Source organism: Mytilus edulis, chromosome 14, assembly GCF_963676685.1.
Source record: "Mytilus edulis chromosome 14, xbMytEdul2.2, whole genome shotgun sequence".
Taxonomy (NCBI): Eukaryota; Metazoa; Mollusca; class Bivalvia; order Mytilida; family Mytilidae; genus Mytilus; species Mytilus edulis.
The window spans coordinates 54,888,345-54,913,138 of record NC_092357.1 but is presented as its reverse complement, the minus strand read 5'-3'; the positions used below and the strand labels follow the sequence as shown (position 1 = coordinate 54,913,138).

At 33.3% G+C, this 24,794-nt stretch overlaps 1 protein-coding gene across 5 annotated transcripts in view; it reads right to left on the bottom strand.

The window, feature by feature from the left end:
- Positions 1-16,993, bottom strand: part of LOC139503864 (la-related protein 4-like) — a 47,710-nt gene extending 30,717 nt beyond the window's left edge. Inside the window, exons 1-2 of one of the 5 annotated variants that reach the window (XM_071293821.1) lie at positions 16,798-16,993; positions 11,423-11,575 (exon numbers count right to left, since the gene is read on the bottom strand). In XM_071293821.1, the coding sequence (XP_071149922.1) occupies positions 11,423-11,533 (111 nt within the window). In that variant the 5' untranslated portion in view covers positions 11,534-11,575; positions 16,798-16,993. Of the gene's footprint in view, positions 1-2,580; positions 2,773-11,422; positions 11,576-16,257; positions 16,738-16,797 lie in introns of those variants that run through there. The other 4 variants (XM_071293824.1, XM_071293820.1, XM_071293825.1 and 1 more) reach the window with 4 other exon arrangements.
- Between the last annotated feature and the right edge of the window lie 7,801 nt (positions 16,994-24,794).

Genomic DNA, 24,794 nt, shown 5'->3' with positions numbered 1-24,794 from the left:
CCTTTGGTGACCCCACAGTTTAAATGTCTATCGTAGGTACGTCGTGAACAGTGGTCGTTACAGACAAACGTTCACGTAAATTGTCCCAGTCAATGGATGATTTTAATGTGTCAATCAATGGCCACAGCTACACTGTTTTGAATTTCATTCTAACATTAAACAAGGTCCCATCATTGTGAATACCAGTTTCATGATTTTTCATTCAGGCTTAACATTTTCTTATTTTCATATTGTCTATCAGAAACTATTTTCATATATATACAAGATTTGTAATCAGCAAGTAATCATATGAATGTAATCTTAAAGTAATCTAAAAGTAATCATGATTACACCTGTTTTTTGCAATGTAATCGATTACATTATGATAACTTGTAATTAGAAATGGCATGATTACTGATTACATAGGATTACACTGCAAAATGTAATCACGTGTATAGTTGAGATTAGTACATGTATATTGACCTTTACCTGTCTTAAGGTTTTTGTGTCGTGCTTTTACATCTCCTTTTATTGACTACTAATACTTTATACTAATATTGCATAATAAAACATTAAATAATCGACATGAATACAACATATTACATTTTTTAATAATGTTGCCATGTTTTTTTGTCAACATGGACAGAGACAGCAGACAAACAGATTATGTTTGTTAAAATATTTCTTGTGAACTTCAATAAAATCAATACATGTACAATTCACCAAAACATGTTAATTTGTATGACTTGTAATATACACACAGTACACATCATACACATATAAAGTGGGGTTATTTATAAATCCCCCTCTTTTAATGGCAAATTCAAACCAAGAACACTATTTCCTTATTCAGAATTCTTTTTTTTTTTAAACTTAAAGGAGCAGGCTGATTTAAGAACCTATTGTTGATAATACTAAACTTAATAGAAAATTTTGGTACATATATTTTTCAGTGAGAAGGCTTTTTAAGAAAACACTGATACTCCTTTAGAAATTATTTGCGGTGTTAGGTATTTACATGTTTCAAATCTCTGATCAATTATTCTTTAACCCCCTTTTTTCCTCAATGTCATCAATGAAGTATCTCCTTTTAAAGATATAATTTCTTAAGACATACACCAATGTTTAAGATCTCTAATAAATAATTCTTCACCCCCCCTTTTTTTCTCTCCACTAAGTCATCATCTGAGTATCTCCTTTGAAAGACAGATTTCTCAACCCAATCAGCTGTTTTTTGTTGGCTTTTATTAAAGTAGAAACTATATCTTTCTAAGATAAGGAAATCAATAGTTTCATAAATAGACTTAAATCGATATGTCTCCTTTTTCCTCCCCCACAAACAGCAACTTTAAATTGATCAAATCGTAATCCTGTTACTTGTCTAAGCTAATGAAAGCAACATGTTGTATTTAATTAGTAAACAATCCAATCAGCCTCAACTATGAAGCAGTATTTGTCTTTATGCAACCATATTTAGAAATCTTTTATAGCCTTCAAAATATGTGAATAAACTCATTATAGATACCAGGATTGAAATTTTATATGAAATGCTCGTTTTTAAGTTCTATTCCTATGTAAGATACTCAATTCCAAATAAGGTATTAAACAGAAAAGAAACTCTTTGTATTTTATTATCCCCTCCCCCCTTTTCCCCCCAGTTTGAAAGGTAATTTCTACATTCCTTTGAATTTGCAATGACAAAGTACCTCCCCTGAGAAGACCTCCCCCCCTTTTCCTTCCCCAGTTTGAAAGGTTTAACATAAACACCTCCCCTGAGAAGAAATTGACCTGAACTGTGGTCTAGTCCTAGTTCTACTAGTCATATTTAAGATCAAATCGTGCATAAAAGTTCCAGATCATTTAGTATGTCTACTCTCTACCAATTATTCAGTAACACATGTTTGATGACCTAAATGTTAACCTCCATAAAACATTTAAACATTTTATTTCATTATTTTACTAAGACAACTGAATATATGATAGTAGATCTACATGAAGGCCAAATATATTACTATTGAAGAAACTCAAAACAAGGGTTTAAAATGAGAAGGGATCCAGTCGCTAATGGCCACTTAAGTATGGTGTGGGGTTTTAAAACTTCTGTTTTTCTTTTATAGAATATATATATATTGGCTATTAAAATTTAAGCTGTGGGCTACCAAGCCAAAATTTCAACTTCAATCCCTGCAATACAACATCAAGAAGACAAGAACCTTCAACAGACACATTTTTTAACCCCTGGTGGAGTCCAAGAAAAACATGACGTAGAAAAGTTACCTTGACCTCTTCTATAGGTTCAGATTGATCATGGTAATTTACCTTGACCTCTTCTGTAGGTTCAGGCTGATCGTGGTTATTTACCTTGACCTTGACCTCTTCTGTAGGTTTTGTAGGCTGATCGTGGCTATTTACCTTGACCTTGACCTCTTCTGTAGGTTCTGTAGGCTGATCGTGGCTATTTACCTTGACCTTGACCTCTTCTGTAGGTTCTGTAGGCTGATCGTGGTTATTTACCTTGACCTTGACCTCTTCTGTAGGCTGATCATGGTTATTTACCTTGACCTTTTCTATAGGTTCTGTAGGCTGATCATGGTTATTTACCTTGACCTTGACCTCTTCTGTAGGTTCTGTAGGCTGATCGTGGCTATTTTGTTTGACACACAGGACATAAGAGTTGGTAGAATAATAGTATACATCGCCTGGAAGCATTTATAATGGATCCATGCAACTCGTTTTGCAGTCTCACATAAAATAAATATTGAATCTGACTGTTGTCAAGCTATATGTTCCATATTCGACTTTAATGTAGCACAGATTCTATGTAGTGTTAAAAACTGTCAATCAAAAATTCTTTTCCAGATTTCTATGACAACTGATATAACTATTTAGCTTCCTTTAAAATAATTATCTACTCAGTTTTCTTTCAGGTTTTTATTAATGACAATTTTGTGAACAATTCCGAATTTTATGTTCTTTCTTTCACTTATGGCTATAAACACCTATCTCAAATGCAGTGACATACTTCCAAGGTCGACACGAATTCTGTCTATTTTTTCTCAATGGAGGTAAAAGTACAATGTATTTTACGGTTTGATTTTTCAATATTATCACAGAAGGTTGAGAATTACCACGTTTATTGAAATCATAATCCAACAGGTATCGTGTTAAGTTAATCCCAATATTTATCAATAAACTTCCTTTTGATACAAAAACACAAGATATATCTCAATTTTTTTTTCTTTTAAAAATTTACGTCTAGAATTTCATCTAAATGATTCAAACATAGCAATTAAGTTTGAAAATTCCCTTTTGCTATTATTAATTTGTCCAGCAAAGCTTTATTTGTTATGTGCAATTTTTCAATAGAGTCATCACTTATAGGTTTCCTTGTAAACGTACTAATTACTGCAGATTTCACGGCAATTGTTACACTACCCAGTAGCTTCCTTCTCAATTGAAATTTATAACCAATCATACAATGCTTTCATTTTTCAGGAAATTGCAATTGTCAAAATCAATCAATTCATGCATGTTTTAGAAACAAGCACAAAATATTCTAAATGACTTGGAAATGAAAACGAAAAAAATACCACCAGAAATTATCGAGGTTTTTTTGCAAGTGTGAATTTTTTTTTTAAATTATTCAAATCCTAAATTACGAGTTAACAAGTTCAAAGATATTAACAAAACATTTTCATGACACCTGTCCAGCTGTCTAAAGTCATGGATGTCTGCCGCTTGTCATAATATTATAGTCACGTGTTGTGGTATTTTTATCACCGGGGACCTTAATCAACCACCAGGAATATCTGTGTCACCAGTTGATTAAGAAATTTCGTGATATCTGTGTTTCCTACCACAAGTGGTCATGTTCCCCTTTTGTTTACAGATAACATGTAATGTTGTAATAAGTAGAGACAACAATCTATCTATAGATAATCCCTCACTAAAATTCAATCAGCTGTTTATAAAATACATGGACGTCTTCGCTACATGTAAATGCACATATCAAACTGGCAAAATATCCATTTCTTTTTTTTTAAGAATATTGTTAAGAAATACAGTTACTTTCCAGCAAAATTGTTAATTCAGCCAAATGTTAATCTTTTAAAAATTCAGTTATTTTTCCAATCCACCAAGATGTTTCTCTACGTCCAAAAAGATATCATAAACTCATGTGCATCATTTGCACAATTTTTCACCACTTGTCAAAGGCTACAGACACTCTGTTAATTATGACTGAACACCCCTTTGGCTTAAACAATTACGATTCTGCCCGGAGGCCCTGGTTAATGTGTACTAACAAATTCATTTACTGTACGAGCTTTCTATTATCTATATATTCATGTACGGAAGGTTACACGAATTATAAGTCTATTGTCTTAATAACTCCTTTTGATATACTGTGAGGTATTAGATTCAGGTGAAATCAGTCAATATTTTGTCGACATATGGTCACAAATTCTCCAATGAAATGTCACAAGGAAAATAATGTCTTATTCAGCAAAAATAGCAATCTAATAAAATTACGACGTAGAATGTCTAAAGAAAATATATCTTTTTTGTAAAAATAACTTGATAAATATAGAAATCTAAAATATATATAAATCTTATTTACAAATCAGATACATTTGGTTATAATTACCAATTGTTACAGAAATAAGACATTATTTTTTTTAATTTTGCAGCATCCTAGACAGAGAACGCAAATACAGCAATTATGCAGACACTATTTCAATACGAATTTCTACCATATGGATACAAATTTCAAACTTATCTAGTATCTTAAACATTTGTTTACTCCTGATCCTATTTTTCAAGCATGTATCCTAAACGTTCCAAATTGTAAAACATAATAATATTGGATGGTCACTTATGTATTATTCCTGTTTTGTAAGAATGTAGAAATTATACACAATCAGATTCATGTATCAAGATTGCAAGCTAATCATCCGCAGCGTGTTAAAATCAATAATGTCCCTTTCATAGCCTGGTTAATTGCTGTCCTTCCAAAACTTATCCACGTAAAAAAAAGATCACAAGACTGGTCAAATCCCTGCTTTGTCAACCACTTGTTTCATTAATCCAATACACAACAGTGTCAAATCAAAAGACACACGAGTTATAGATTGAAAATCTATAACGTAACGGACGATAACAGTAAAGTTATCAATGAGTGTGGGGTGCCACCAAAACACTACATATAAAAAAGTGTGTGAAAAATTCAAGCATCAAATAACATGAAAAACAGTTTTGATTTGATGCAAGGTTAATAGCTAACTTTAATTAAATACACAGAGATATAGGCCTCTGCTAAATCAATACTATTTTCTTCACAGAATTGCCTGATTGTCACATGTGTTAGGTCATTAGAATTTTAGTACCCCGACATCCATTCACTCTGAGTGGGAGTATTCTATATCATAACTTGAATGACGTAAAATCGGATACTTTGAGTTATTTTCAGTCTAGATCTTCCGCTATGGGTATTTTCTTGAAAAGCTCATTCATTAAAATTCATTCAGGTACAACTGGAACCGTACAGAGGAAATCCGATTGGTTCACTTCACGTGTGAAATTGATTTAATTGGCCGTGAAATAGGATAAAAAAATATTTTTTTCAATACAACAATAATGTATTTATAGTGTAAAATTTCAAGTCAGGGTCAATTAGAATTAGCTCAACTATCAGCTGTCTACTCAAGGTCATAAAACAAACAAAAATCTATAAATCCATATCTCAATTCTATTGGTTTGTCATTATCAGTTCTACATTGTATCGAACTTCACTCTTCAGTCCTTAAAAATGAATGTTGTTGTTATTGGTGGAATGTCTTGGAATGAAAATATACTGCTCATATATATATACTCTGGTAGTGGAATTTTGGAATGAAAAATGAATAGTTCTGACACTGCAAGAAAGGAATTGCCTAAATTTCAGATATAGAGAATTTCTAAAAATTTTGGTAAAAAAGTATAGTTCTGTCTCCTATATATTATCCTGTATTTGGCAATTAAATAAAACTACTTAATTGTAATCCCCCCCCAAAAAAAACCCCATTCCTCTTCATTAAGAGAATTATATGAAATTATGTAATTACACCTTCTGTTCAAATGAAAATCATTTATCAATATATAACTTCCTATTAGAGCTATATATACATGTAATGTATAATGCATGTCCGTGACAGTTTATTTTAGACCAATTCAGTGACACATTGGGCCTCTGAGTTATTCAGTAGATATATATCTATTTTTTTATCAGATAAGTCAATGACGAATACAGATATTTTCATATCTAAGAATTGAATTGATTAAGTTATTCTTATACACAGATCAATACAGAGAAATCTTTTTATACATCGCAGGAAATTGAAAACAGCTGATCCTGGCAAAACCATCCCTTACGACTGGGCAGCTTTTGTATTTTTAGAACCTTACTGACTGACAGCAGAGCTTTTGTATTTTTAGAAAGGCTTAAAAGGGGAAATAAATTGATAGTTAAGATTTACAGACAAGAAAAAAAGCAACAGTATTTTCATAGATTTGAGTCCAACATTTGCAAGTCCAGTCTATAAAAAATATAAACAATTAACGGTTAACCACAAGACCACCAGCCCAGGCTTGTAACATTGCTTTAGGGCTTGTAAAATTCTTCTCTAAAGGCCAACAGAATCCAACCAAAATTTAAAAAAAATTTAACTTCAGGTTGTATATTCAAATGTTTATAGTGAAGACTAATAATAAATGTTCCTAACCATCAGGGTTTCTGCTGGCGGTCGCCATTTTCGCAATTTGCGAAAAAATAATAATTGTGGCGATAAAAATTTGTCATTTGCGAAAGAAATATATAGAATGATTTATTTTCCTCCATCTTGTTTATTTACTTTTACGAGTTTCTCGGACTTTACCCGATCAGATAATACTCGGAATTCACCTTGACCCCATTAAGATTTGGACAGAAAATCAATAATCAGCTGATTGCATTTTATAGCTATTGACAACAAAGGACTAATTAATAAAGGTGTTGATTGAACTGTTTGACAAAATGATATGGTTAAATGGCTTCCGCTAAATGTCACATACATAATTTATTTACCACTTTGCGATGCACGTTTTTGAAGCAAACCTTTGACGTCTCCTCTTCTTTTAAAGATAGTTTAGAAAAGAAAGCTGTTGTTGTGACGAAAAATTTTCAAAAGCAAGAAAAATCTCTGATTAAAAACTTAATTATCCTTTGACTTTAATAATGTAGGTAATTGACTAGGGAAACTATAAAGTCGTTTGAGTGACTAGTGTGTTTCAAGCATAGTTTTACGTCCCAACTTTTTCATTTACGATGGTCAGGAAAAGAAAACTGTGGTGATGGAGAAATCTATCCAAAAGGTTGGGAACAACCCCTCGAATGAGAGTAGCCCTTCAATGTTATGGCTACACATGAAATAAGGGATCAAAATATCATGTGATAAAAGCTTTTATTTTGTTGTAAAAACCACTTCTTAGTACAAAAGGGCACATCAATATTTTTCTTTTAAAGAAACTTTCCCTACAAACTATACAGGTATTATATAATCAAAACATGTCCATTAATGTTGTTGTATTCCAGGACTTATATCTTCTTTATTATTAAAAGTATAGTGGCCCCCTAATGTAGACTCTTAAATAAGTTTGACAGAATAATCAGACACAATGGGGCAAAATCACCTTATTTAAGAGAAAAGGGGGGGTTAAGAAAAAAAGGTAAATTTTAAACGAAAAATATAGTTATGTTACTTGGCGTAAAAAATTTATAAAGTGGCGAAAAATATATTGTTTTGGCAAAAGAGGTGGCGAAAAAAATAATTGACCCAGGGGAAACCCTGCTTACCATACTAAAATGGGTAGTGCAGGTTATAGTATCATAAGTTTTAAAAATACCCAGTCTTCATGTAGCTACATTGTAATCATAAGTTTAATACCCAAGATATGTGTTGTATCATAAGCTTAATAAGAAAAGAAAACAAACTTATAGTTTATACAGTTACAATGAGTTAATTAACTGACTAACTTATAATACAACATTCTCCCCCATTTCACTCCATATTGAGTTAATGTTCTAGTACAAATTGACAATTTCTATCAATATTACAAGAAATCAATATATGCAATTATTCTGCACCTGTTGCCTCGGCTAATCTGACAAACTGAGGAGCGACTGACTTTTCCTATTAGATTCTACCCTCAGGCAAATTATAAATCAAAAGGATGGAATCTATGCTTCCAAAATTTTCCCTTGCATCAGCATAAAATTGAACGGAGATAGATTTTAAAATAAAAATTGCCATGAGAAATATCGCAATTAAACTGCAGAATTTTACATGTGATAATTTTCTCTGTCTATTGATTTTTTCCTCACTATACTTTGTTCCCAAAGGCATTTAAATATATCTGATATGCAGTTATACCATGTTTATTGGCACATTATAGAATATTCATGTAATAGCATATTTTTTAATTTAAATATCTGATATGCAGTTATACCATGTTTATTGGCACATTATAGAATATTCATGTAATAGTATATTTTTTAATTCTAAGATTGACTTTTATGAGTTAAAATCAGTGTTTGGAAGGAGATAACTTGTCATGCATATGGGTTTTTATATATTTGAAGGGTCCAAGGGAGATAACATTTTTTTTTGATAGAACTTGTCATGTTTTTTTTATAATATTTGAAGGGACATAACTTGTCTTGGATTTTTATATATTTGAAGGGATATAACTTGTCTTGGTTTTTTTTAATATTTGAAGGGATATAACTTGTCTTGGTTTTTTTTAATATTTGAAGGGAGATTGTCTTGGTTTTTTTTAATATTTGAAGGGAGATAACTTGTCATTGGTTTTAATATTTAAAGGGAGATAACAAATCTTTTGAGGCATTAAAAGGGAGATAACTGTTTTATTGATATAATCTCACAGTGACAAACTACATGTACCAAGCAGCCGAAATTGTAATCACATAAGCAACACGACGGGTGCCACATGTGGAGCAGGATCTGCTTACCCTTCCGGAGCACCTGAGATCACCCCTACTTTTTGGTGGGGTTCGTGTTGTTTATTCTTTAGTTTTCTATGTTGTGTCATGTGTTCTATTGTTTTTCTGTTTGTCTTTTTCATTTTTAGCCATGGCGTTGTCAGTTTGTTTTAGATTTATGTTTGACTGTCTCTTTGGTATTTTTCGTCCCTCTTCTATAGTAACTATATATATCTACTTTGGGATGAAAAGTCAAAAAGTCCAAAAAAAATTGGGACCACTGAATCAAAACTTCTAGAAGGGTCTAGAAAAAACAGTCATCCTTACTCAATTTCTAGGTGTATAAAACACAAGGTTTGACTCCCTTCAAATCTCACATTGGGTTTTAAATCCATGAATATTAGGGGCATGCATTTGGCTGTGCAGGATGTATAAAGTTTCAGCCACTAGTCCCATGGCCTAGACTTGAAAATCTTTATTTAAACTAGAATATTGGTTTAGTGAAAACATTTTGGAAAAGATTTTGGAGCAGGTTGTCACATGCTACTGAAAAAAAGACTGATGAAGTTCATGTATGAGAAATATACATGTAGGTGCCATCTTTCTGTTTAGTTTCTATGGAAATGGGTTTACTAATGGTTTAAATGTATACAAATTTATATGAATTATAAAAGTTTATACTGTAAAGTCTTAGAATGTGATTTCTAATTATTGCAAAAGTCATTCAGTTGCCTTTATAAATGTAAATACCCGACAATAATTTCTGAATGTGTATAATTCCAGTATCATGAATAGGACGTTGGCTAGTGCTTTATGGCAAGTTGTTATTACACCTTTCCATGCTAAATAAGGAACATTCTTATTAAGTACTTCTGAGAGATGAGCATAATATTTCCACGAGAAAAAAGTTAACAAGAAAATATAGCATTGTTGAAGAAGTACATACTTCCTGGAAGGAAGCATTTAAAAAAAGTAAACTTCTTCTAAATATGAATAAATTAAAGAATTTTCTTCAGAAAAAAGTATATGTACATAAGTTTTATAATGAAAACTATCCATTGAGTTATAAAAAAACATATGCATTATTTTTTTTGATTTAAGGTTTCTTATGACTTTAATGCCCCCTCCACTAAGGCAGGGGAATAAAAATGGCATATTTTTACTCCAAATAAGTTGCAAATTTTTCCCAAATGGTGACGGCATTGGTAGTAATGTATATAAATTTGCACATTAACATCGGAACTAAACACATTTAAAAAAAAAAAAAACCAACAGGTATTGGCATGACACGGGTTATGTTCTTCTCATATATCTTATGAAAGTATGATACTAAACCCCTAACGGGAGGGATTGTGCCTGATATTCATATGATGAAGACATAATCTTTCAATCAGTTTAATTGAGGTCTGGAGCTGGCATGCCAGTTAACTGCTAGTAGTCTGTTGTTATTTATGTATTATTGTCATTTTATTTATTTTCTTTTGTTACATCTTTTGACATCAGACTCGGACTTCTCTTGAACTGAATTTTAATGTGCGTATTGTTATGCGTTTACTTTTCTACATTGGCTAGAGGTATAGGGGGAGGGTTGAGATCTCATAAACATGTTTAACCCTGCTGCAATTTTGCGCCTGTCCCAAGTCAGGAGCCTCTAGCCTTTGTTTGTCTTGTATGATTTTTAATTTTAGTTTCTTGTGTATAATTCGAGGTTTAGTATGCCATCCATTATCACTGTACTAGTATACATATTTTAGGGGCCAGCTGAAGAACACCTACGGGTGCGGGAATTCTCGCTACATTGAAGACCCATTGGTGGCCTTTGGCTGTTGTCTGCTCTATGGTCGGGTTGTTGTCGCTTTGACACATTCCCCATTTCCTTTCTCAATTTTATTCATATTTATGTTATTATTTAGATAATGTGAAATCATTTTAAGATCTTGGATTAGAATCATCATAGTGTTTTTAACACATAGTCAATATATTAACTTCTTTTTTTCAGCACAAAATATATACCTGTGTCAGTCCAAAAAGGATCTTCGATAGAGGCAGGTGGATTAATGTTTGCACCCTATTTATAAAGATACGTCAACCATGGTAACCGGCAGTTCAGAGTTAACTGTCTTTTTTCATTTCTAACCCTCCCCAAAAAAGTTCTTTCTGGTTGAAAATGTCTCACAATTCAAAATATTAAGTGAAAACATTTTTTTTTTAATTTTAAGCCCCCTTTTTAACACAAATATTTTACTCGAACAGAGTCAAGTTTTTGACAAAGAGCCCAGGACTGGACTCATCTTAGTTTTTAACCTAGTAGCCTAACAAATTAGTAACAATACTGTTAGCTTAAAAGACACTAACTAAACTACAGGAATCGGTCTAGCTTACATGACTGTTTTATTAAAGGGTTGACCTTTGGTTAAGAACCAACCATACCTCAAACTGTAAGACAGTTTCTGAACCATCCCACTGCGCCAAATAATCTGCCGACTGGACCGGTGTTGTTGTTAACTCAGCGCCCCCAGTGGTTCCCCGGTCTGACGTCATCAGGGCGGCTGAGCTTTCTCCGTAATTATCCTTCAGTTCCACCTACAAATACAAATTCAAATGCAATTGATTGGTTATAGGAGGCTGAATGTCTAGTGGTAAATAAGTATTACATGCATATTCATATACTTCTAGCATGTTACGAATACTTTCTAGATCAACATACTATGTAGTGTATGTACATGTGCATCACAGTTTTCTTTCTACATGTTCTAGTATTTTGTGGATTACTACAAGGCCAGGTTTTTTTTATTTGTTGGTGTATGGATCCGCCAACCTGATTTTGCCGATTTGCAGAATAAAAATAATATTGACTTTTCATGCTTTTTTATTCCCGTCTACCCTAAGGCCTAACAAATACGTTGTCCCAGAAAAATAAATAAAATTCTCTTTTTATGAAATGAAATGCATTTAACATAAATAGAATTGATAACACTTTCTGTTTTGAAAAAATAAAACTTCCAACTTACGTATCTAAAAATAGACAAATCAATCATAACTGACCTTAAAATGTCGTTTACGTAAATTATTTTGCGGAACGAAACCCGTCTTTAAAACCCATTACACAAAAAGTTCACTTCCCGTATTTTTAATCATTCTGTAAGATGCATATATGCATCATCTCATAGAACTAGCCAAACGTGGAGACGTCAAGTTAAAGTACTAAATATAGACAAATCATTTGGAATTTTCTTGTGTCATTGATAATAAAAACATTGGGATATCAAAAACGGGAATGCATGACAACTGATGAACACGATATCCTCCTTTTTCCAGTGGACGAGCCTACGACGTTTTTGCAATTTTTTCTTTAATCAGTTTTTGTGCTTGAAGATCAATGTTCACCAAGTTTCATGAAGTTTATAGAGAGCTACCAGGATCTGTTTTTTTTTCTTGTTTGTGAAATGATGATTAAATTCCTTGGACACAACCCCTCTTTTTCACAGGAAATTATTAAACGATGCCATGCGATGTTTATGACAGCTGAGGAATAATAATTGATCGAACTAAAATTTAAGAGATGGTGACAAAATAGCATACAAAACATATTGTTAGAATGCATATGGTGAAATACATTTTTTGGCATATACTTTTCTGTCTTGAAAGATATTTTTTTCTTTTTTTTCCGACCAACTTTTTCATGGGGAAAATCTGTAAACCAACAAATTAAATCAAAGAGCTGAATAGCTCTGAGGTGAAAGACGGCCCTTGTTTCTATTTAATTATTTTTCTGGAAAGAGGGGGGGGGGGGGGTATCTTTTGGTAGTCTTCATATAAAGAATGAAAACGAGAACAGCTAGAACTTGTAGAAAGGTTGACAATATTGAAATCAATTGTTGTTTATGTAATTTCATTTCCTTAGTTTAGGATTCAATTTGGAACAATGGAAGAGATCTGAATCTTCTAAATCTAAACATTTGATTAAAGTTGATAGTTAATTATCTAAAATTCAACTGAATTCTGTCATTTCACAACTACAATATTTTTTAAATCTTAATTGTGTACCACTGAACTGCAGGCTAGGGCCATTTTCCATTTTTTGTGACAGTACTCTTGGAATTTTAAGTTTTTTCTTAAGAAAGTGTGGACTGAAAAATCTATTCAGTTTTAAATTTCCATTGATAAAGTTCCCAGTTACAACTCTCATCACAGGGAAACAGGTACTAATAAAAAACAATATGATTGACTGTGTGAAGCTTGTTTCCAAATCCTTAATTTGAAATATTTGTAAATTTCATGAATAAATAGGGTTAAACTACAAAATGCAACATTTTCAATTTTTTTTTTTTTTTTACCATTACAATGATTATGTTGGTACACAAAAATTTAGTTTTAATGGAAGACTACTAATCCAATGAAATGTCGCATTTTAAGTGTTTTAAATACATTAACTTTTATTTAAGTGGATAATTACTCATCAATTGAGGTGCTCCTGAATTGGAGGAAGATTCTCAAAACAGAATTTTTACAGAAAAAATTAATAAAATCGTTTCTCTCCCCTATCTCATGTAACCCCACGATCTTTGTTTACTTTGAAAGTTGTTCACCTTCAAATTAAAGGATTGCATGTTGATGTTTGAATCATCAACAGCAGACATTATTATGTTTAAATTTAACAAATACCAATTTGTAGTTAGTGCACGATCTCTGAGAATGATTTAAATAACCAGTGAAGGATATCCCTGCTTCTGCGTAGAGTGGCATTCCAAGAATGACGTCACTATAAAATACAATGTAGGTTGGATATATTTAGAATAATTCGTCATACTGATTTTTCCGGATTGTAAAAAGAAACGTAAATAGTGTAAAGGAGAGCTCAAGATACGATAATTTCGTGAGAAACAGAAGGGAAATGTGTAAAAAAGTGTTTAAAGTCAAACTATTCATTTCTGGGTCTCCTTCTCTTCAATCTAAGAAAGATTTGTTGGGGGGTTTCCCATACTATAAAAACAAAATGAATGATGTGAGGGAATGTCACTCTGGTCAACCCCATAGGGGATTGACGGCTTGAAGCCGTCTTTCCCCAAAAACCCTGGCCCATTGTGAGTGGGTTTTTTTTGGCCGTGTATATTTCTAAGAAAATTTGACCCTTAATTTTTCTTGTGATTCAACTGATCTTTGCAATTGTGCTTCTTATTTTATAAAGACTGTTACAAAGTCATGAGGGGTATCTTTTTAGCCAAGTTGTTGAATTAACTGTTCACAATATAGATTACATGTGCTTTTTACTTAAACATACTCAAACAAATGCTTTCTTTAACCCTTCAGTCTGTATCAAAATCTTTTCCAACCACTAGTCTAAAGACAAATATTTAGATATTTTCCTTGTGTGTCTACAGTCTAAACAAAGTCTTGAAAATAAAATGTTACTAGTCATGGGCATTGGACTAGAGGCTAACGGGTCAGGCTGACCCTTCTTATGTTGAAGAAAGCTGTAAGACCTATCAGTGCTACATGAACATCATTTGGTCTCTGGTGGAGAGTTGTCTCATTGATAATCATACCACATCTTCTTATATATATATTTGAAAATACTTCTGCACATTGCCTGAAAGTTCGCTCTCTCCACTATTCCATTTCTTGAAAATAAAAGCAATTCTAATTTATGAAGGTTAAGGTTTAGAGCTTTGTATCAAGGGTCAAAATGCCAAAAAGGATCAACAACAAAAATTTTCATCAAAAAGTTAAAGGCCAAAGTATCAATAAGCTGCTGATATCAAAGGACAAGTGTACACTTGTGTTATAAATACACTATAAAAAACTTCTCAAGTGTGCATTTCAAAATAAAATATTTATAACTTTCAATGTCAATGAATGTAGTGCTTGCAATCAAATAATTTGGATTTTTTTTCTCCATAAGGTGAAAGTACAAAAAAAGTATAAACATCTGAGACACCAAATACATCCATTAGCTATAGCTTTAATAAATTGGGAATGTGTCTGTGGGACACAGATAATGCCCCCTGTTGCATATAATGTTATAAAGGAACATAACTCAAAATCTGTTAAAGTGGCGCTAACCAAATTTGCACTTACATGTAATCTGAGTTTAGTGGAAATAAGCAATTTGTGTATGTTTCATAACACTAATTTGAGGCAAACTAAAGTTTTCCATTTGTAAAGTGGCATTACTCCAGAGTGGTAAAAGTGACACTACCAAAATTCCAATTTGATCTGTGTTTTGTGGTAATTAGCATTGTGTACAAGTTTCATATTATTTGGTTATGGCAAAAATTAAGTTGGAGAATTGAAATCAATTTTGGGACGTACGGACAGACGTACAGACAGACTTAATGTCTCCTCTGCTATGGTGCGGGCATAAAACACCAAAACACCAAAGAATCACAAAATGTTAACCAAATGCATTGATAGTCACTTCAGACATATCTATAAAAACATCAACATTTTTTTTTAAATAAGTTATTTGCCAACATTAACGATTTTTGATTCATCACTTCCCTTTTTGTTTGACCCAAAACTTATCTAGTCATCATGTGGTTGCTAATGAAACTTAGATACCCTTCAAAAGATGCAAAAACAGCTAATTATCAGGTGCTGCATATGAATATTGTAAAATATCAGCTGTTCGACACAATACGAAGGGCTTTTTGATCTTGTTCACTGAACTCACTAGACAAAAAGCTTCATAATCTGACTCACATCTGATATTTTTTCAATATCAACATGCAGACAACCTGATAATCGGTACATACATGTTGATCCAGGATTGTCTACAAAAATGTATGTATGATCCATTTCATATTAGCAGCTCAATAACAAAAGGGGCATAGGCACCCTATCCACCCTAATTCCATCTCTGCTTTTGAATAATTGTTTAATGATGTAAAATTCACCAATTTACATAGGTTTTACCAGTGTAATTAATTCACAAAAAGGAAATAGAAATTAATATATAATAGTACAGTGCTTCTAGGAATTTGAAGGCCCCTTATATCATTTACTGCAACATCTTTCCAACCCCTATTTTATTACTTCCAGATGTTTTCAGAGTTAATTTAATCACAAAATATAACTGTATAATGATTATCAATGTCCAATTAATGATATGATTTACAAAATTGACAGAAAACTTTGTCTGTTTACGGTTTGTTTTGATATCCTCAAAGCTTGGTGATCTAAATGCATAATTAATTAGATGATATTGTTTTGGTCATAAATGTGTATTTGCATTGGAAGCTTTAACATCAATATGTGAAATTTACCTGAACAACAACCATTTTGCGAAATATATTGTCCAAAAATACGTTAAAATGTATCAAAATTCTAAATTTCCATGGAGGCCGCCATTTTGTCTGACGACATACGAATTTCCGCTTTCCATATGAAAAGCATGCTTGCGGATGTTTCGTGTATTTTCATCAATAAAACAACTCAGTGTCAAAATCCCAGGTCAAAGTTCAAAGCAGTTACCACTAGGAATTGTCTTTGAGAAGTGACAACTGCTCACTTACACACCAACACGAAAACAAAATCGAATGAAATTGCGAAAGATGACCTCGATACAGGCGGGTCAAAACCCGTTCATTTCCTCGTTAATCATTTAACCAAAATTATCGACATGTGCAGGTTATGTGCTTCGAATGTAGTGAATACTCTACATCGTATTAATAACAATTATTTGTGCAAAGTTTAGTAAAATATCAGTGAAGTAAATACACACGTGACACGAGGTGTATTACCTCAAAAGACATGGCGTCTTATACACATACTGGCCTATCACGCTTAAAAATATTGAAACTTACTGTTGTCCCTTAACCCTCCAGTTTAAATTTGAAATTACACAAATGTATTCCCTTTAATCTACAAGCCGTATTGGGTGACTACACGAAAACCTAAGGGTTTAGGGAGTCTTGGGGCGAAATACGGCAAGATCTTCACAAGGTTGCAGAACGATCTATCGCCACAGTAGTCACATGGGCCGCATATATCCAACATGGCAACCGCGATGTGGGACGTGTTGATTTTTTTTATTTATTAATTGAAAATAGACATTTTGAGATAAAATTATTCTACATTTAATTTTAAAATTGGTACAGTGGATCAACAAGGATAAACAAGATGCTCAATAAGAACTTGGTGATCGTCCAAGTTATTTTTGATTTGGCGGGAGAGGGGCGGTTCTATCATGACGCAGTGCAGTAAGGAGGCCATGGACGGGTTTACTTTGTAATTAAACTACACTTAATATTAAATGATAAATATATGCAATGATGAAATATATTTTAGAATTTAATTGGTAAATTTTTTATAAATTTTATTTGTGAAAATACATTAGTCGTATCCGAGACAAATTTTCTATAATTTATTTTAAACATTTTTCTGGTCCGAAAAACATGAAATTTTCGAAGAAATATTGTTACAATATGAATTTTGATTACAAAGATAGCAAATTATCAATTCTGTTTGTCTCTTCGGATTTATAAATTCTTTGCAAGGTGATAAATGTGTATTCTTTTAATTTCGGTAATCTAATCCTAATCGGTTACCTTTGGTTGCCTCTAAATCATTTCATTCCCTGTTCCTTTTATGGATTGCCATTAAGAAGGAAACATAATCGAGTTATCTCTCTTTAGACCTTAATATTGCGAATGTAAACGACAAAGTCTTGTACAAATTTTTAAAATGACTTGATCCGTCCCAGAAATGAATATATAATGTTTCTTGTATTTATAACTTTTTATTCACTCCGCTAGTTAAAAACGGTATTTTTGGGTGCATTCGCCCTGTCCACTGACAATGATAACAGGTGCGCGCTCGATCCTTATATAAAAAATGTAAATTTATTGATAAAACTTTGGTCGAAATATGGACATCTAATTATGACTCGGATGCACGAGGAGCGCGGTACCCTTACATCAAATATGGGTACCATTCTTGGTATTTTAAAGAACATCTTTGGGGATTTGGAATTACAAATCTTCTTATTTGTGTATGATATAGATAATTTATGAAATTGGGAGAAGGCTGAAAGTTCAGATCCTATAAGTTAGATATTAGTTTTAAGAACGTCGGACTCATGTGTAAGCATTCTCAGAAAGGAGATCGTTCACTTTAGGTCAATTACGGTCTTAAAATTCAACTTTTATCATAAAATATCAAATGGTCATGATTTGGTTCTTTTGGTCGGGATATAATTCAAAAGCATTAATACAGGGTTCATTTTTTTATATAAATTAGGCCGTTAGTTTCAGTCTCGTTTGAATTGTTTTACATTGTCTTATCGGGGCCTTTTATGGCTGACTATGCGGTATGGGCTTTGCTCATTGTTCAAGGCCGTACGGTGACCTATAGTTGTTAATGTCTGTGTCATTTTGGTCTCTTGTGGACAGTTGTCTCATTGGCAATCATACCACATCTTCTTTTTTTATATTGAACAACGCTCTCTATAAGAATGTATTGTAGGCTTCAAAATCACCACATTGATTTTGAATATTTTGTCAAATTACGATGATTGTGCGAGTATTCGGAGCTTGAATCCGGAAGAAACCATCGACCACAGCATATATGTAGGAACCAAAATGTTCTGTAGCCAAACGGTTGTCCGAATAGTGATATTGATTCCCTAGACACCTAAAATTTCTGGATCTTATGTGGTGGTCAAAGTTGATTATGCTAAAAACTTAAGAATTATTTAAATTTGACAAAAACTGACGTTACAATACAAATAATTGGAATTTTAAGGAGTGATTACATCGTCATTAACTTGTGAAGTGCTAAAAAGAAGTTCTTGTTTAAATAGTAATAATATCTGTCACAACTATGTCTATGTGAGATGCATGTGTAGTAGTTTAGCCTTACTAAAAAACAATGTTAAACCTTTGTGAACTTACTTCTCTTAGGCCATTGGAGAAAAAGCATAATGAGAACTTTAAATTATATTTTGATGGAATGAAATTGAGTGTGGAAATGAAATCACACTTCGCTGTGTGACGACTGACAGGGGCGTAGCTAGAAAGAAACGATGTGGAAGCAACTACCAAGAAAAAATTTTGGGACCCTATGCAGAAATTATTTTTTTTTTCGGTTAAAAATTTATGAATGTAAAACTATTAATAAATCTTCTGAATATAGTAATACATAAACAACACATATTTGTGATACAGAATTTACTCAAAATTGTCCAAAATCTGCTCTTCGGGTCTGGGCAGAAACAAACTTCTCTATTACTTTGTCAACATTCACACTGAAATCCCGTGAATATGCAGTAATGCTATGTAACTTTCGTTGTTCATTGTTGATCGTACATTTGTTTTCAATTACATACGTAGCACCGTGACTGATAGTTCTCAGGGCCATCATGGCATGGTAGCACTCGCGAGATGTTATAAACCAGCGTACGTGTTCGGCATCGAGCGACCTCCCAATTGAATTCGTCAAAATTACATGCTAGGTCAGTTTCGTATGTTTCAGACAATATTGAGATTTGTTCGTTTGTGATATTTCCTACAACACGATGAAGCAGATACAGCACAAAGAAGCGATTTTCTGATAACTTAACGCGACTCCACTCTCCAGTTGCCTTATCATATGTTCTATGAACGCAAAAAATAATGAGACTTTCCAATACTGTTTTGGCGTGGTTGCAGGGTGATTGGCTCCGGTAGTCTGTCAACCACATCGCCTCGGCATATTTTCAACGATATCGAAGGGATCTGATAATTCTAATGCCGATTGGTACATCTCATTCCAAACTGATGAACTGTACACTGTAAAATGTGCTCCAAAACTACAAATCTAAGACTGAGTATTACAAATTCAAAAGTAAAAATCTTGTAAAAGATACAAGTAACCTTCCGATTTTGTCATAATCTCCAAAAAAATTTATTTTGAAACCAAATGTCGTTATTTAATGATATTTCATCAATTAAAAAAAGTGACAACATAGGTGTTTCCTTTAACATTCAATTTATAAATTTTTATTTTGCCATTTCTTTTTTTTGCATGCCGAATCAATGTGCACGCAACTTCGGAGCTACGATCTTTTTCTGAATGAACAGCTTCATCAACACTTGTAACTAGGTTGTCAAACTAATATCCGGGATAGACGGAAAAGACACCAACAGTCTCCGATTCCGATTGACCAACTAATCTCTCTTCTGCTTTTTTTTTCTTTCTTTTTGTGAAAATGACGTGGATGCACGTGCTGTCGTGCCTCCGGGTAGCTACGCCCCTGACTGATTATCACCTAAAATTTATACTCATTTTTTGTTACACTCAATAAAGCGTCAAGACAAATAAATGTAAAAAAACTTATGTTGGAACATTTTATCAAAATTAGAAAGATTATCCTACTAGTATTTGATTTGATATAGTTACTCACTTATATCTGATGGGAATACTGTACTAGTAGGACTATTTTTATTTCAATTGCCAGTGGCGAATTCAAAAGGGGGGGTTCCAGGGACGATCAATGCATTTGAATGGGGATATATATATGGTTGGAACCTCCCCTTTATCATGGATTCGCCCCTGCTTACTCACTGTGTAATGTTTTTTTTTTTTTTTTTTTAACAATTATGCCCCAATTAACTTAATTCCAAAAGCTATACCAAGACGTCAATTTGAAAACCACAAGTAAAGTTAGAGACTATATACTGGCGAAAGACGAAAGGACAAACGAAATGGGAAAAAATACAATTTACACAGAAAACTAATGATCACTAAAGATTTGCGAAAATGAATCTCCCTTCAGCAAGATTTGAACCCACGCTTCTGTGACACTATATGTCCCGCGCCCAAGACTACTCGACCAACTAACTAAATATGGTGACATATAGATGCCTATTTCTACATAGTTAGGTGTGTGATGGGCAGTTGTTTTCTTGGCAACCATAACCCATCTCCAAATTGTTTCTATATTCGTTATACTTTCTGTTTGGCTAGGTTTATTTTTCTTAAAATGTCCCGTACCAATTAAGTCAGGAATATGGCAGTTGTTATTAAATAGTTCGTTTTTATATATGTTGGCGTTTGTTTTTGTTGCACTGCAGGGTAATTGTTGTTCCTTTGTTTCCTCTTATATAGTTGATGTGTTACCATCGGTTTAAGTTTGCAACCCAAATTTGTTTTCACTCAACCGATTTATGACTTTTGAACAGCGGCATATTACTGTAGCCTTCTTTTCTTGTTTGACTTCATTTAAAGGGCTTTCACACTGATATGACATCCTCGGAAATCAAATGAGCGTCCCCTAAACAATCAGCCTCAACAATATATATTTTTTTTATTTTACCACAACTCTACTACAATCTTTTTAAATATAGAACTATGTCCAAGCTTTAAGTTTTAATACCATTTTTTTTAAAATTTTGTTGTTTTTGTTGTTGATTTTTTTCATATATATATCAAACAAATTACGAATACAAAATAATTTTTCGATTATACCTTAAAATCAATGGTTTTAATAAAAAAAAACCTTGAGACAAATATTTTTCAGCTGTGCACCGAGTCGTTTATATAAACATCTTATTCTGATGTTAGTGCGTAAGTCAGTCGAATAGCCTTGAAACCAAAAGTGTTGACAAACAAAACTGGCGTTCTGAATCTGTAATACTTCAGAAAAGTTATTGTGTGAATAACAATAAGTAATTCCAGACTTAAGAGAATATCACAAAACAACACCAGAAAAAAAATCGTATAATGCAGTGTCCTTTTATGTCAGTGTCCTTAAAAGAGCGGCGAAAAATACCAAAGGGACATTCAAACTCACAAGTCAAAAACATACTGACAGCGCTGTGGATATATAAAAAAAAGAATAAGACAAGTAGACAACAACACACAAAATAGAAGAAGACAAGTAGACAACAACACACAAAAAAGAAGAAGACAAGTAGACAACAACACACAAAACAGAAGAAGACAAGTAGACAACAACACACAAAAAAGAAGAAGACAAGTAGACAACAACACACAAAATAGAAGAAGACAAGTAGACAACAACACACAAAAAAGAAGAAGACAAGTAGACAACAACACACAAAATAGAAGAAGACAAGTAGACAACAACACACAAAAAAGAAGAAGACAAGTAGACAACAACACACAAAATAGAAGAAGACAAGTAGACAACAACACACAAAAAAGAAGAAGACAAGTAGACAACAACACACAAAATAGAAGAAGACAAGTAGACAACAACACACAAAAAAGAAGAGGACAAGTAGACAACAACACACAAAAAAGAAAAGGACAAGTAGACAACAACACACAAAAAAGAAGAGGACAAGTAGACAACAACACACAAAAAAGAAAAGGACAAGTAGACAACAACACACAAAAAAGAAGAAGACAAGTAGACAACAACACACAAAAAAGAAGAAGACAAGTAGACAACAACACAAAAAATAGAAAATCAAAGACTGAGAAACATGAACCCCACCAAAAACTGGGGTTGGTGATATCAGGTGCCAAGGAAGGATAAACAGATTCTAATCCACATGTAGTGATCGTAGTGGGTGGGATATTGGGACTTAGAAGAAAGATAACAAGAATGTGTCCTCAGTACACGAATGCCCCACTCGCACTATCATTTTCCATGTTCAGTTGACCGTGAAATTGGGGTAAAAACTCTAATTTGGCATTAAAATTAGAAAGATCATATCATAGGGATCATGTGTACAAAGACGGACGAACGGACGGACGAACGGACGCACAGACGAACGGACGAACGGACGCACAGACCAGAAAACATAATGCCCCTCTACTATCGTAGGTGGGGCATAAAAACTGCTAAGTAGCCGGATAGTTTAAGATATATAGAGGCATAGATAATCAATATATACAAATGATGGCTTCGAAACGCTCAGTGGCAAATTAAATGCATATTCATAAAGATAGTATGATAATGTACGGAGTATAACTATAAACCCTCTTTTGACATAAAGCACGGATGTTTGGCTGGCCACAAAACTAGGTTCAACCCACCAGTTTTTCTTGTGTCCTGTACCCAGTCAGGAATATGACAGTTGTTATCTAATAGTTCGTTCATAGTTATCAAAGATACCAGGATTATAATTTAATACGCCAGACGCTCGTTTCGTCTACATAATACTCAGTAGTGACGCTCAGATCAAAACAGTTAAAAAGCTAAACAAGTATAAAGTTGAAGAGCTTTGAGGACCCAAAATTCCAAAAAGTTGTACCAACTCGTTTATATGTAGTTATCAAAGGTACCAGCATTAAGATTTAATACGCCAGACGTGCTGCATAAGACTCAGCAGTGACGCTCAGATCAAAATAGTTATAAAGCCAAACAAGCGCAAAGTTGAAAAGACAAAAATTTTAATAAAAAAGTTGTAACAAATACGGCTAAGGTAACCTATTCATGGGATAAGAAAATCGTTAGTTTTTCGAAAAAATCAAAGTTTTGTAACATGAAATTTATAAAAATGACCATATAATTGATAATCATGTCAACACCGAAGTGCTGACATGTATGTTGCTTTGTTGTTTGTATTTGTTTCACTTCAGTGTTTTGTTGACTCAGTGGCGGATCCAGAAATTTTCATAAGTGGGGGCCCACTGAATGACCTAAGAGGGGGCCCGCTCCAGTCACGCTTCAGTGATTCCCTATATAAGCAACCAAATTTTTTCCCCCAAAAAAGGGGGGGCCGGGCCCCCTGGGCCCCCCTAAATCCGCCTCTGGTTGTGTTTTTCTCTGTGTAAAAATCTGCTCTCTCTGTCGATTTCAAGGTGTGTTATATGCTGTTTTTATATACTTTATATGGTGTTATTTTATTTCAGAGGTCAACAACCCGGACGATACCAAGTGTCAATAAAATGTGATTCAAGCCAAAACACTAAAATAATGACCTGGTCCAATTCAAGGTTAGTATCTATCCCCTATTTTAATGCCAACTCCACATGCTCCAGTAACAGTTTGTTAGCGTATATAATTTATATATGGTTTTACATAAATTAATCACGTGTTATCTCAAAATGGGATTTTTCTGTTCTTATTTTCTCCTTTAATGTTATTTAAAATTCATTTCCAATTTTCAACTGGACTACTTAGAAAATTGTTAACGCACAGTCTTATTTTGATGTTATCTTATAGTTTGTCTTATTTTGATGTTATCTTAAAGTGTGTCTTATTTTGATGTTATCTTATAGTTTGTTTTTATGTTTGTTGCATTGACGTTTGATTTTGTTGCACTTCAGTGTTCCTGTTATTCCTTTGTTTCCTCTTATAGTTGATGTGCTTCTCTCGGTTTTAGTTTGTTACCCGGAATTGATTTCTCTTAATCGATTTATGACTTTTAAACAGCGATATACTACTGATGCCTTTATTTGTCAAATAATGCCTCCCTACGTCTTTCATTTGACCAATGATGTCTTTTGCCGGAGTGTTAAACGACAAACATACCTTAAAATGTACTTAAAGCTATAACAGAACTAGGTTCCCTTAATGTGATGTTGTGGGCGCCTAGAGTGTTTGATCCCCGGTCGAATCAAATGCTTGAAATACCGTATTCGCTTCTTCTCCGCCACTTACTTTACGGAATTGGAGCAAAGAATAGTCCGGTCGGATCGAGTCAGATTATGTGTCCGGTTTATAAAGAATTAGGCGATATGTCTTCTTGTTGTGAACTGTTACCTTGGTTGCGTTCAATATCGTAGCGGTTACGAAGGGCTACGTAGATTTTGACTATTGAACTGTAGCTATAGGCTAGCTGCTACATAGATATTGATAGCAGCTACATAGCCGCTACGTAGCTGCTACGATATTGAACTCAACCCT